The sequence below is a fragment of the Fulmarus glacialis genome, unplaced genomic scaffold (genome assembly GCF_000690835.1).
Source record: "Fulmarus glacialis isolate BGI_N327 unplaced genomic scaffold, ASM69083v1 scaffold18527, whole genome shotgun sequence".
Classification (NCBI taxonomy): Eukaryota; Metazoa; Chordata; class Aves; order Procellariiformes; family Procellariidae; genus Fulmarus; species Fulmarus glacialis.
In genome coordinates, this window is record NW_009224005.1 from 2,313 (window position 1) to 14,730 (window position 12,418).

Here is a 12,418-nt window from a genome sequence, read left to right on the forward strand (position 1 = left end):
AAAGCCTGGGCCATCAGGTGGGAGAAGGTACCCTTGGAGCAGCACCATAGCTAGTTAAACACTGCTAATAAACCTAATTCATTGGCCTTATGCAGGGGCAGATGCAGTGAAGCTCTGGACCATCACAGGATGAGCTGGGTCACACCGGTGGAGAGGAGCCGGGCACCCATGGGCGTTCACGTAACGGGCAGAGACACGATGGCCCTTCCCATCTCTGTGCCCGATGGGACGTAGGGTCCCAGGAAGGTCTCAGGAGTTAAAAAAACCAACCAACACCCTCCAAAACCACAGACCCAACCTCAAACAAGGCTCTCAATGCACAATGCTGTAAGAAGTGCAGCTCTCTGCCTCTGAGATGCTTTTTAAAGTTTATCCAGTGTCCTCCTTATCTGGATGCTGAGGGACCCCCCACGCATAGGGGTACTGCCACGGGAGACCCCCCCAGGGACCAGGCAAAGGCCAAGCTAAGTAATGTGAGACATAAAACCGACAATACAATTTTATTTTGTATTTCATACAAACGGCTCCCTCCCCATGTTTTACAGAGTTAAATAGCATTACCCAGTGACACAGGAGGCTCACGCGCGGCTCCTACAAACCCGGTAACGTGAATGAAGTGGCCTCAAGCCAGGAACCTCAGGACGGGGTTGTGTGAGGCAGCTCCAGCTTTAGGCTCCTCGGGGGGATCCAATGAGTTGATTACTCCTAAGAAAGGGTATCACGAGACAACCGCGTGGAAAAATTTATTTGTGGGAACTTGGTTTCAAATTAAAAGAAAAGCTCCGTGCCCAGCGCTCCCAGTGCTGAACTGGTGCAGCAGCCGGGTGACACCACCAAGGACGCCCCGCCAGCCCCCTGCTCAGTTAGGTGTTCAAAATGAGAGCAATGAAACAACTTATGTATTTCAGACCTGTTCCCTGTGCCAGGGCTGCAAGACGCCTGGCATCCCCGCAGGACACAACCGCCATGCAGGGGACAAGAGCTGCAGAGAGTGACACACAGCCCCAGCTGGCAGCTGCGACCGTCTGCCATGGAAAATGGGAGAAGCCCCCCGGGGCCATTCGTGTCATGAGTTTTCCATTGCTCAGCTGAGCTGGATTCAGTCCTGGGTTTGGGCGACGCCTGAACTTTCAAGCTACGGGCACCGGAGCTCAGCCCAGCAATGCGTGAGGTTAATGGAGGAATTCAGAACAAATGTTTCTGACAATGGCAAACTAACGAGTTCCAAGCAGAGGCCTGCAAACAAGCAGCAGTTACAGTTCCCACCTCATTATTGTTAGTCTCTTCATCATTTACAGTTGTCCCAAGTATTTTCCTTCAGATGGTCCAACCTACGGAGCAAGGCTATGCAAATACAAGAAAAACAAGGCTCAGCGATGTGATAATATTTTCCACGTGTTTCTCGTACTTTAATAATTAAAAATTCTGATGGCAGAAGGAGGGGGAGGTGCATATTCTGGTGCTAGGAGGAACGCACAGGGCCAGCATCCCTCCGGCTGCGAGGTGGTACCCAGCCGGGATGCACGCTCGGGCAGCCCAGCCCTGCCAGAGGCTGCCGGGCACAAGGCAGGAGCTGCTTAAATCCCTGTAAGGCACCACACAAAAAGGTCTAAATATGGCCCTATACACCCTAAAATCCTTACTCCCTCTGGGGTGCAGAACCTGTAGGAAGAAATCATGTGCCCAGCCCCAGCTGGGTAATGCTCCAGTCCCAGATTTTTCAGACCCCTGTTATGGAAGGAGAAGGAGTGCTTTGGCCATCACCCCATCTCTTATTTTCCTTTTCCATGGAAGGGAAGCGAGCACAGGCACTTCTTTTTCTCCCCCACATCCTCCCTCTCTCCAGTGAGGAGGAGGCAGGAGGCTGTCGCAAAGCAGAAGTAACCTCGTGGTACCAAACACACGGCTCCGACCACCACGGGCGGTGGCATCCAGCAGCTCGGCAACTAAACTCTCTCTCCTCCAAACACTAACGTGAAAACAACCCCCATTTCTCCAACAAAGCAACATCCCAAGATCCTCAAAAACATTTCCCCATCAAATAAAGCGGACAACAGACCTGGCTAAAAGCGCAGCCTTGGGATACGGGTATAAATCCGAATCCGCTGCCTCTGGACTCGGGGCTCACAGCTGGGCTTGCCCCCGCTCCAGTTACTTCCTAAGTGCCTGCAGGGATTTCATCGCCACCTCCCCGCTGTGGGGCAGGCCCAGACGGCAGCAGTCTGGGGATCTAGAAATAAAAGGACTACAAAAATATAGCAAAAGCTGGGAAGAGTCAGAACGGCCAAAGCAAGGACAGTCGTGGGGCAGGAGCGCAGGAGGTGGGAATAGCTGAGGTGGGCTCTGGGGTATTTCAGGGTCCTTTAAAGGTGCTGCTCCGGGGATTAGATGACAGAACAACTGAATTAGGAGTGAAAGAAAGCAGAAAAAAGCCTCGTCACACACACAGTGTGGAGATCTCGGGGAACTTGGATCGGTCCGTGTCAGCCTCAAACTGCAGAGCCCTGATCCAGGGAATTTACCAGCAATAACTATTTTAAGAGACCGCCCTTCCTTGGCGCATCTGCTGGGATGGGGCTGAGCTGGGACCCCGACCCACCGGTACTACGTCCCAGACTCCTCAGGGGGTCGGTTTTTAATCACTGGGGCAGCTGGAGGGCAGGAGATTAAGGGCAGGATATAGGAGTCAGCTTCTTTTGTTAAAGTGCCTTATTTTCTTTGAGCTTTTAAAACATCTTCCTGGCTTTTTCAGAAGAGGGAAGCAAACAAAAAAAAAAAAAAAAAAAGAGGAATACTGGTTTTATATGAAACAGAGTAGAGAATTAATCAATATTTACACAGATCTTGGATAAGGTTATGGCACAGACTAATAACCCAACACAGCAACCCAAAAAGCAGAGTGTCAAAAAGAAGGGAAAAACCTGTTCGTATGCTTTCAACACCATCCCCTGGAGATCCCAAGTGTAAACGGTTTTATCTAGGAAAAGGCATTTTAACTTGGGCTTTGGTAATCGGGGTTGATTACAGCCACATTGCGCAGCCGGCGGGGAGGACGTGGGTGGGCGCGCGGCCGCCCGACCTCTCCAGAGCACAGCCTGGGTTTAGACAAGTTCAACTTTAGCGTTTGGATAAACAGCCACCACGTCATATCCCTCGGGGGGCTTAACCCTCTCCTTCGCGTGCGTCTCGCAGTACAGCTGCTCTTCGATGAAGAAATACCCTCTCTGCTTCAGGTTGAGGCCACAATCGTCGCACATGAAGCACTCGGGGTGGTAGAGCTTGTCCCGAGCTTTGACGATCGTGCCCCTGGGGAGAGATGGGGAGAGCTCGGGTGAGATGGAGAAACAACGTGCATAAACAGCTTTTCCTGCTGCCTCGAGTAAAACGGAGTAAGTGAAGGAAAGCGACATGCAGGGACACGTAAGGGTGTTATCGTGGTTTCCCATCTCAACATCTCAGCCCACCCAAAGCTGCCACCCCGATCCAGGCGCGGCTCCGCATATTTCTGCGGGAAGGGATCCTCCATTCCCGTTTGTCCACAGCCCCCTGCGGCACCGCTCCACGGCTCGATGCAAAGCAGACTCTCGAATAGCTGCGCTCAGCCTGGATCTGAGCCTGGGGAGCCGGCATCCTCCCAGCGCCGCTGGCAGGGCTGGGGCTGCGCACGTGCAGGCACCACGGCTTTTGGAGCAGAGACCCTCAGCTCACAGCGCCAGCAAGAACGTGGTTACAGGCATTTGCAGAGGCAGACTCTCAGCCAGCAAATGTGGCTTGAGCAGAACACAAATTACAACAGAACATAAATTACAATTTAAGCAGAAAAACAACCAAGCAGAAAAACGCCTATATTCTCTGAAATCAGAACCAACATCCATCCATCGGAGAGTAACTCTTCAACAAACAAATAAAAATAATCCGCAGACCTCTTCTACTTGACATTTCCCCCTGCATAAGGCAGTGAAAGAGTGCCAGCACCGCCGGCGCTATTCATAGTCCCCGGGCAGTTACTATGATAAGCAGGGCAGAAACCATCCCATGAATCATCCCCGTTTGGCTGCAAGATTCCCTTAAAAGGGGTAATCCAAACCACATTCCTCAATTCCAGGTTTATGTATGGTTAGCAAAAACCAGAAAGGGATTCAAGGTATTCTGCTATAAATGCAAGGTATTCCGCTATAAATTCTAACTCGCATGTCTGGTAGGACCCGACCCAGCCATGTCCCTGCATTACCGTCCCCACCGAACCGGAGGCTCCGGCGAGATGTGACACTCACACGATCCCGTTCCCGCAGCGGGTGCACTCGGGGAGCATCTGCAGCCCGGACATGGCACCGCCGAGCTTTGACACTGGGGACTTGATGTTTCGGGGGTTGCTCAGTTTGTCGAGTTTTTCACCTGCCAAGAATTTTAAACAGACACAGATTGAAGACTTCTCCTCTTGGGGCTTTTTTTTTTTTCCCCTTCCCTTTTTTTCCTTCCTTTTTTTTTTTTTTTTTTTAAGGGTTTTCTTAAGGAGTCAGATGAGTCTCTGTCTGTCACAACAGAACTTGCAACTGCTCATCCTAATGAAGCACCGATAGTAGCAGAAGCCCTTGGCTGCATCAGCAGATGATCTATCCACATGTTGTGATCGCACCAGTTTGGTATATATACCTTGTCAAAAGGCAAAGTAGCCTTATTCTAGAGATGAGAGATGAATTTGGCTGCAATACCATTTAGTAAGTTAAGAAATATAAATAGCAAAAATCTCAGAAAAGCTCCAGAAAGAAGAGGTTCTGTTACACCATCATTTCAGGTGCACTTGGTAGATCCACCATCAGTCAAGTAGACAAAGATGAAAGCCTTTTGGAGGATTAGGCAAATGAAAACAAACAATATTAGAATTACACACATTTTTCTTCCTAGAACTCTATTTTAATCTCGAATAATCTAAAATAAAACATTGTGATAGAAGATAAGGTCTTCTGGGGCACCAAGCCTCCTTTCATAAAGGTCCAACGACAGGAAAGGAAACAACGAAAATTTTGTGCATATGAACAATATCACAGCAAAGTTTTCGATGCTGCAGCCCCCCTCCCTACAGATCATCTATCATCTGCCCTCGCACTTCGGACAATGCAAACACGCTTGTTGCCAACCACTGGGACACTTAAAAGCCTCCAGTATTTACTGCATGGTTTTTCACAGCTCACAACTGACTGGTCTTTTGGGTATATATTGATCTGTGGTTCTTTCGTAATGGCTTAAGGTTATAGAAAGGAAGAGCTCATGAAAAAGGGCAATATATTTTACTCCATCAGCAGATACAGTTTGGAAAAGAAGCAGAAATGCTCTTGGATGAACAAGCCATTCTTCAGCATTCGGGCTGCCTACGGTCCCTGAGCTTCCAGGGTATTTCAGCACATGGTCAATCTTAAACGTGTGCTTAAAGCCCACGATGCCCAGGAGGTCCCAGCAGGTCTCCCGGCACTTTCTGACCCAGGTGTCCATAGACGCTGCGCCAGTTTTGGGAACATTCACTTGGATCTTGCTCTGAAGTGCCCACCACAGCCCCAGGAACATTTCCTAAAGCGAATTGTTAGGACCTGGAAGCAGTGCATCATCGCTGTGGTCACTCACTGATCCTGTGCAGGTTCACGTGGTACGTTTTGAAGGACATTGCTCGGCAGAGCTTCCTTCCACAGAAAGACCCCCGTCCCCCTGTCCGGTGTGTCTCCGGAGCACCCGCTGTCCTGGCCTCGGCTGGGGAGGAGGGAGCACGCCTGACCCTATCCCCCCGGCGTCACCCTGGGGATGCGCAGGCACCCTCGCACAGCAGACCCCATCTCCAGCCATGGCTCCGATCCAGAGACCAACGCTGCCAACCGTCCCAGCCAACTGAATAAAACCAAAAGAATTAATTTCCCACCAAACCGCGCTTTCCCAAGATATAATATAGTGCTTGGAGATGCCGAGAGCCTCGGTACGTGCGAGTCTGCCTGCCCAGGAGCGGACCGGGGCTGCTCTGCCCCAGGGGTCCTCCGAGCGCTCGGCTGGCTCCAGCCAAGCTCTCCCGTCGAGTCCTTCCGCTGCCTTGCTGGGAATAAATCGAAACAACTGCTCAAGCTGTTGGCTTCTCCCAGCGTGAGATACGGCGTGCTTGGACTAGACACGCTCATCTGCCAACATTTAACAGTTAAGCTGTCACTGTCTCTCAGACAGAGCGCTTGGATAAGCTGCTTAAAAGAGACAGGGGAAAAAAAAAGAGATTTTACAGCAAAATGAGCCCTGCAGAGAGGGCTGCTTCCCATCTTCCTGAACGATGGATCGTTTCCTTCTATTTACCAGCCCACAGTCTCATTGTAATTTATGGTCGTCAGCAAGGCAGTGAGATGCTTTAACTCCACAATCTTAACCATCGCCATCCCCGTTTGTGGCTGCAGCGCTCGTCCTTCCCGTGCCAAGGGCACCTACGGAGACGACTGCTGCGATTCCTCCAGCCTCCACCAGATCCTCAGCACGAAGCATTGCTTCTTACAGGCACAGGATGGGGCTGGCGATGCTGAAGAAAATACAGCTTCCAGTAGAAACACCTTCCATATAAAACAGGTCATTGCCTGAGACAGCCAGCTCCTCAGGAGAGGAGATCTTGACTTTAAAAGGACAATGCACAGCGGGCTCACACAGGGCAAAAATGTGTAATTTTAGGCTTAAGGAAATTTTAGGCTTAAGGAAAAAGGAGCAGGGGTGGAAGCTAGGGTAAAACAATCTAGCAGGAACACTCACGGGGATTTCAACCATGCTGAAACATCACAGAGCTTTATGCCAGGAGAGATGCTTTTCACTTCATTTCTCATCCCTTATGAAATAAACACTGATAGCATCGCAACAACTGAGGCACGAGCAAGACCGTGCCTGCAGCCAGCCGCACGTCCCCTCTGCCCGCTGCGCAGCACAGCCGAGAGGGAAAGGGTGGGTGACCCCTCCAGCCTGCCGCCCCGCTGGCTGGTACCCGTCAGCAGGCTCCAAACACACGGTGCTCCATCAGCGATGGGCTGGTGCCGAGACATTGTCGGGGCAAGCAGAGGTCCAGGACTGGCTGGGACAGTCCCAGGGTCCAGGGACTGTCCTGGCACCTCTTTGTCCTCCCCTTCCCCCAGCCCAGACCCTTTTCTTTCTCCCTTCTTCCCAAAGGGCAGCCCCGGGTTTCTCCCACCCCAGGGCTGCAGGATGCGAGGGGAGGCAGGAGCAAAACAGCCAAGCTTCAGTTTTATTCCCTTTTCGTGGCACAGAGAAGGGAGGAAGGCAGCAGCATTATTAATTGGGATTAATACAGGTACTTCCTATCTGCTTCCTCCCAATGAGGAGACCCGGGGATGCAGCAGACGCCTCGCTGGGAAGCTGCTCGTGCTTGCTCTCAGAGAAGGACCTGAAGGTACATCTGGAACTTGTAATCAACATCGGTTTTCCTGCCAGCCGAGGAGGGGCTGTGATATTTACACCCAGTACTTCCAAGGTCGATCCCATTTCAGGTTTTGTGGACATGCCTAAGTACTACTGAGAGAACTAAAATTGGTGGAAACTCTTGATGCTCAGAAGTTACCTGCGATCGTGCTTCTTGTGAAGCAAGAAGCAATATCCTTCCAGTCAAAGAACAGGGTTCTCCATTTTATATATACAGAAACTGAAGTGCAACAGCCTGACTCGCTACCTCTCGCAGCTTCATAATGAGATTTGCAGTAGTTGGTATTTTCCCATAAAATCTAAGTTCCTGGATGCACATGATCAGAGTATGAGGCTCTTGGAAGGAAGCAGAAAGAAGAATCTTGCCCTAATGATTGTAAAGTGAAGCCTGAAAGTTTGAACATAAAAGCCCCCATGGACTTAAGGTTGAAAGGCAAATAAAAAGAAGCTGAAATGTATAGTTTGGGGATCTTATTATTTAATTCTCAGATTTGGCTCCTGCCTGCGTTAACGACAGAGGCAGGAAGCCGTGACAGACCTGAGAAGTGAGCCAAAAGCTCCTGATCTCTATCCCGGTGTCGCCGAGGACCATCCCACATCCTTATGCAAATGCCATTTACTCAAACAGGTCTACAATTCTCCACTGGTGATCTTACAAAACTGCTTTAGGCCATTACGTTTCATAAACCATCTCAGGAAAACAGCTGCCATGCAGAAGCTGTTTGCAAATCCAACTTTCACATGATGCTCAAGTCGGCCACAAAATCTGGTAAGCCCCCAGATGCTGGCCTGAGCATCTGAATCCCTGGTTTGAAACCTGCCATCCAGGTGTTCCCCCTCCCAGGGTGCTCGGACCCTGCCCCGGGTTGAGCTGAGCTGCCTCAGCACTGAGGCGATGTGCGGTAAAATGACAGAGCAGAGGAGTTTGCAAACCCACCCCATCAGCTCTTGCAGACAGGTCCTTTCAGAGGCTCTTCAAGCTTCTGGACCTCAGCAAGGGAAGGAGAAGGAGGCTAAGCCTGCAACAGCAACTTGGTGTGTGTGGGGCCATGGAACAGGGTGCAGAGGGACCGAATGATGGTCCAAGCCCCGCAGCAGTGCAGTGCCACAGCCCCGGTCGTGGGGAGGTGTAGGGCACTCGTTGGGACACGCTATGGGTGCCAACCTCCTTACCGTTCTCGCCAGCCTCCAACATGCCCTGCAAGTATCGGAAGGATCCGGACTGCTTAGGCTCCGAAACGGGCTTTTCGTAATCCTGAAGCATCTTGTAGACATCTGACTCCACATCAATCCCATTTCTGTTCCGTGGAAGAGACTTCAAGGGGTCCAGGCTGTTTTAAAGAAAAGAAAGAAAGGCTCAAGTCAAATATAAAGAGCAACTCTCAGCTCATCAGGGAGGTACTGAAACCTCCACATTCCCACAGATTCAATTAAACACCTCTCTGTTCCCATGCCTTTCTCTGCCTGGAGGTATGCCTGTCCCGGGAACAGCCACTGAACCAGGGAAGTCAAACTCGTTCCCTGTTCGCTGGATTGAGCAACACAGCTAGGGCTGGCCCAGTTACCAGATGCCTTCAGGAAAGAGGGCAGCTGCTTACAAGCACTGTAAATTGCTCTGCCACACATGGAATTTATTGAAAAAAAAAAAAATGGGTGAAACAATGCGTTTCATTAATTACGTAGGGCCAGGGGATCCACCCACCCCTCATACCGCCGTTAGGGCATCCGGCACCGGGAGAGCGCGGGCTGCTGCCAGGCACAGGCATGACAGCAAATCCCCATTCACAAATGCCTCTTTTGAAGTTAGCGTTTCTGTAGGTGACTGCATTAAAGGATCCATTTGCCAGACACAGCCCACAGCTTAAATGAGAAAACCACCCCACGGGGCTGCACAGCACCGAGGACGGGACACGAGAGCAGCCCCGTAACTGCCCCCCAACCAGGCGCCGACCGTCAGCATCCAGACCTGAAGCTGCTCCTTGTCTGTACACAGCACAATTGCGGTACAACAGACAACAAATAGTAATTTAAACCATTATTCCGGTTCATTCAACACATCAAAACATGACAATTGTAGTTTAGAATCAAAAATATTTCGGGTACATGTTTAAGTGTCCTGCTGAGTAGAGACAAATTCAAGTGCTGTTGTGCTTTGCTGAGGCCCCAAAGCACAGCACAGCTTTGTGGGAAGGGGCTCCTCCTCCTTTTTAAGGAGAAGGTCATCAAGGTCATTATAAAACCAATAAAAATAGCAAGAGCCCTGAACCCCATCAGACAGCTAAACACATTTTAGCCACCATCTGACTCATTTTCTCCACCAACATTATATTCATCCCTGCTTTAAAAAAAAAAAAAAAAATGGAAGGAATAAAATTCACTTTCAAACAAAGAAAAAAAAACCTAAATAAAATTCACTTTCCAAGAAAAGCCAAAGCTCTGTTTTCTGGGAGCGACCCGCCAGCTTTTCCCGCGGCTGCGACCTCTCGAGACGAGGGGCAGCAGTGCCGCTGCCGGGGCAGCTGAGGACCCATCCCCGCGACTCTGGGCCAGCCCAAACCCTCCACGTGTGCCCCGAGTGCCTATCTGCCCTGCCACAGCCCTCTCCTACATCAATGCACAGGTTTTCAATGAAAAAGGGCAGGTTTTGACCAGTCCAGCCCGATAAAGCACAAATTCAAAGAGAACGCACTTCTGACCCAATTCTACTCAAACACCCAAGCTAATCCCCTGGCTTTTGGCTCACACGCAGATAACATCAGATTTTGTTCTCCGTATTTTTTTTTTGTGCGGTTCTCTTCTTTCCAACTTCATTAACTTTCCTGGAGCAGCACAGGGAATAAGCTGGCTTGCAGCGTCACTGAAATATGAATTTGTGCAGGCACAGAGTTCCTGAGCTGAAAAGAAACTTTTTGCTCTTTGTATTTGATACAGACATTACTTTCTTGCAGAATATTTTACCAGTCTGGAGGAGCATAAATCATCAGCAGCGTAAGCCATGCAAAAGCATCGCAGTCCACAACCTGGCCTGTCTCAAACTCCGAGTTATCCACCCAAACCGTTCTTGGCTACACAAAAGCTTTTTCTTTCCTACGAGCATTATTTATTTCCCAGCCTCCCCAACAGCTGCATTGAGCAGATCTTACATTTATAAACATCCCAAGTTTACTGGGGTTAATTTTCTCTGCGGATATCTCCAGCTCCCAGGCCAAGTGTTTGCTCCGGGGTCTGTGGAAGTGTGATCCCCCCTCCTAGGAAGGCAAACCCCTTCCCTCCTGCCTTGAACATATACTTTGAAAAACCAGGATACTAACGTCTGTGACACTCCCTGGCATTAATCCCAGCCTGGGACCTGATGCCGCTAATCTACCTACCCCCATCGGCAATAGAAGGATCTTGCGTGGATCTGGAAAACCAGCACCTTCACCCATCTCCAAGATAAACGGTTGAACACTTCAGCATCACAAGCTTAAATTCAGTGTTGCAGTTGCTACATACATACACATGGCCATTTTATTCAGAACTTGGCAACTCCAAAACCTTTTTTTTTTTTTTTTTTTCTTCTTTCCTCCCCCTCCCCCCCCCCCCCCCCCTACCTACCCTCGACTAATGGAGCAGGAGCTGAACCTGGCATCTCTGGAGCTCCAGGAGCACCACAGCCTCAACGCACACCCCTGAAACCGAGTTTGCATGAACAGCAGCGGGACCCAGAGCGTGAGCCGTGCTCTCATCCTACCTCTGGGCAGGAGCGATGTGGAGCCCGCTCAGCTGGCCCGGCAGAGCCGACTCGGAGCCGCTGTTAGCGTAGAGCCGGGTCGGGTGGTGGTGCTGCACGTTCAGCATCTGCTTGTTGTCCATGGGGTTGCCACCAGCCCCGTGGGGCATCAGCCTCCTGCTCTGGGCAGGCCCATTGTCCTGGAAGAGAAGAAAAAGCAGAAAAACTTGAGATTTATAGTTCTTAGTACGATACACATGGAAAGGCTGCGCTGGGACGTGCAGTTCGCAGTAATAATATTTTATATGTACTATGGAAAACAGAGATATGCAGCAGGAAAAGGAAAACTCAGGCTTGACCTGCAGTTAAATCTTGCTGAATCTGTGCAGCTCTCCTTGGTCTCCAACCAAATGAACTTGCCTGTTTCTCCACAGTGAGCCACTGCCAAGTATTCTGCATTTATTCTCCTGTAAAAGCATATTTGTTATTTCCGCAAAAGAAAGGCTGCGAGTCTGCTTCTCATTTCACGTTACATCACTCCGAGAGCACTTATCGCTCTCCTGACTTTGGGGCAATCACTGCTGATTTACATTAGTAAAACGATAAAACCCAAGCTCTGCAGCTACACAACCAGGTTGGGCAAGACCTGAAGCCCAGGGGCCAACCCTGGTATCTTCACTTACTTGCAGCTACCCTCGTCCACAAAGATCCGTGTTCGTTTCGGGAGGTTTTCTCCCCACATAAGATCAGTCATTTACAGAGCGAGAAACGCATTGGTCAAGGGTTTAGCTTGGTATTCATATTTTCACTGGCTTTTTACTTGCCAAGGCAAACTACGGAAATTTGTTTGTCGTATGACCTCAAGTCAGGAACTCAGATGCCATTAAAACGCAAGTTTTCCATATTATTTTACCTACATAAAACATTACCTATGTGTTTTTCCAAGGCTTTGTTAGTCAGCCCCGTGCACACCCATAAATCCAACAGTACCTACCGCTAATCTCGCCGCAAGCCACCTGAGCCAGGCTTTACCCGCTAACGCTCGGCCTGGGGAGCGACCAGCAGCCCCTTCCCCTGAGAGGGGCTAATTCCAGCTATCGGGAAAAGCAGCAGAAAGCCAGACACAGCCTAAGGACACGCGCCGGCTGCTGTTATTTCCAGCCACGAGAGTCAGAAACGTGCCCTACCGACGGAAGAAAGAGATGCTTGTACAAGAGGCTGTAATCTGTTTAATCTGGTTTAATCTGTTTCAGGGCAGATCCC

The 12,418-nt window shown here is 50.1% G+C and overlaps 1 protein-coding gene across 1 annotated transcript; it reads right to left on the reverse strand.

Moving 5' to 3' along the window:
• Positions 1 to 3,101: 3,101 nt before the first annotated feature.
• PDLIM4 (PDZ and LIM domain 4) lies at positions 3,102 to 11,355 on the reverse strand (the record flags this gene model as incomplete). Its single annotated transcript, XM_009582023.1, has 4 exons — positions 3,102 to 3,306; positions 4,275 to 4,395; positions 8,617 to 8,774; positions 11,177 to 11,355. Coding segments are annotated over 4 exons (663 nt in total), but the record flags the coding sequence as incomplete, so codon positions are not given.
• Between the last annotated feature and the right edge of the window lie 1,063 nt (positions 11,356 to 12,418).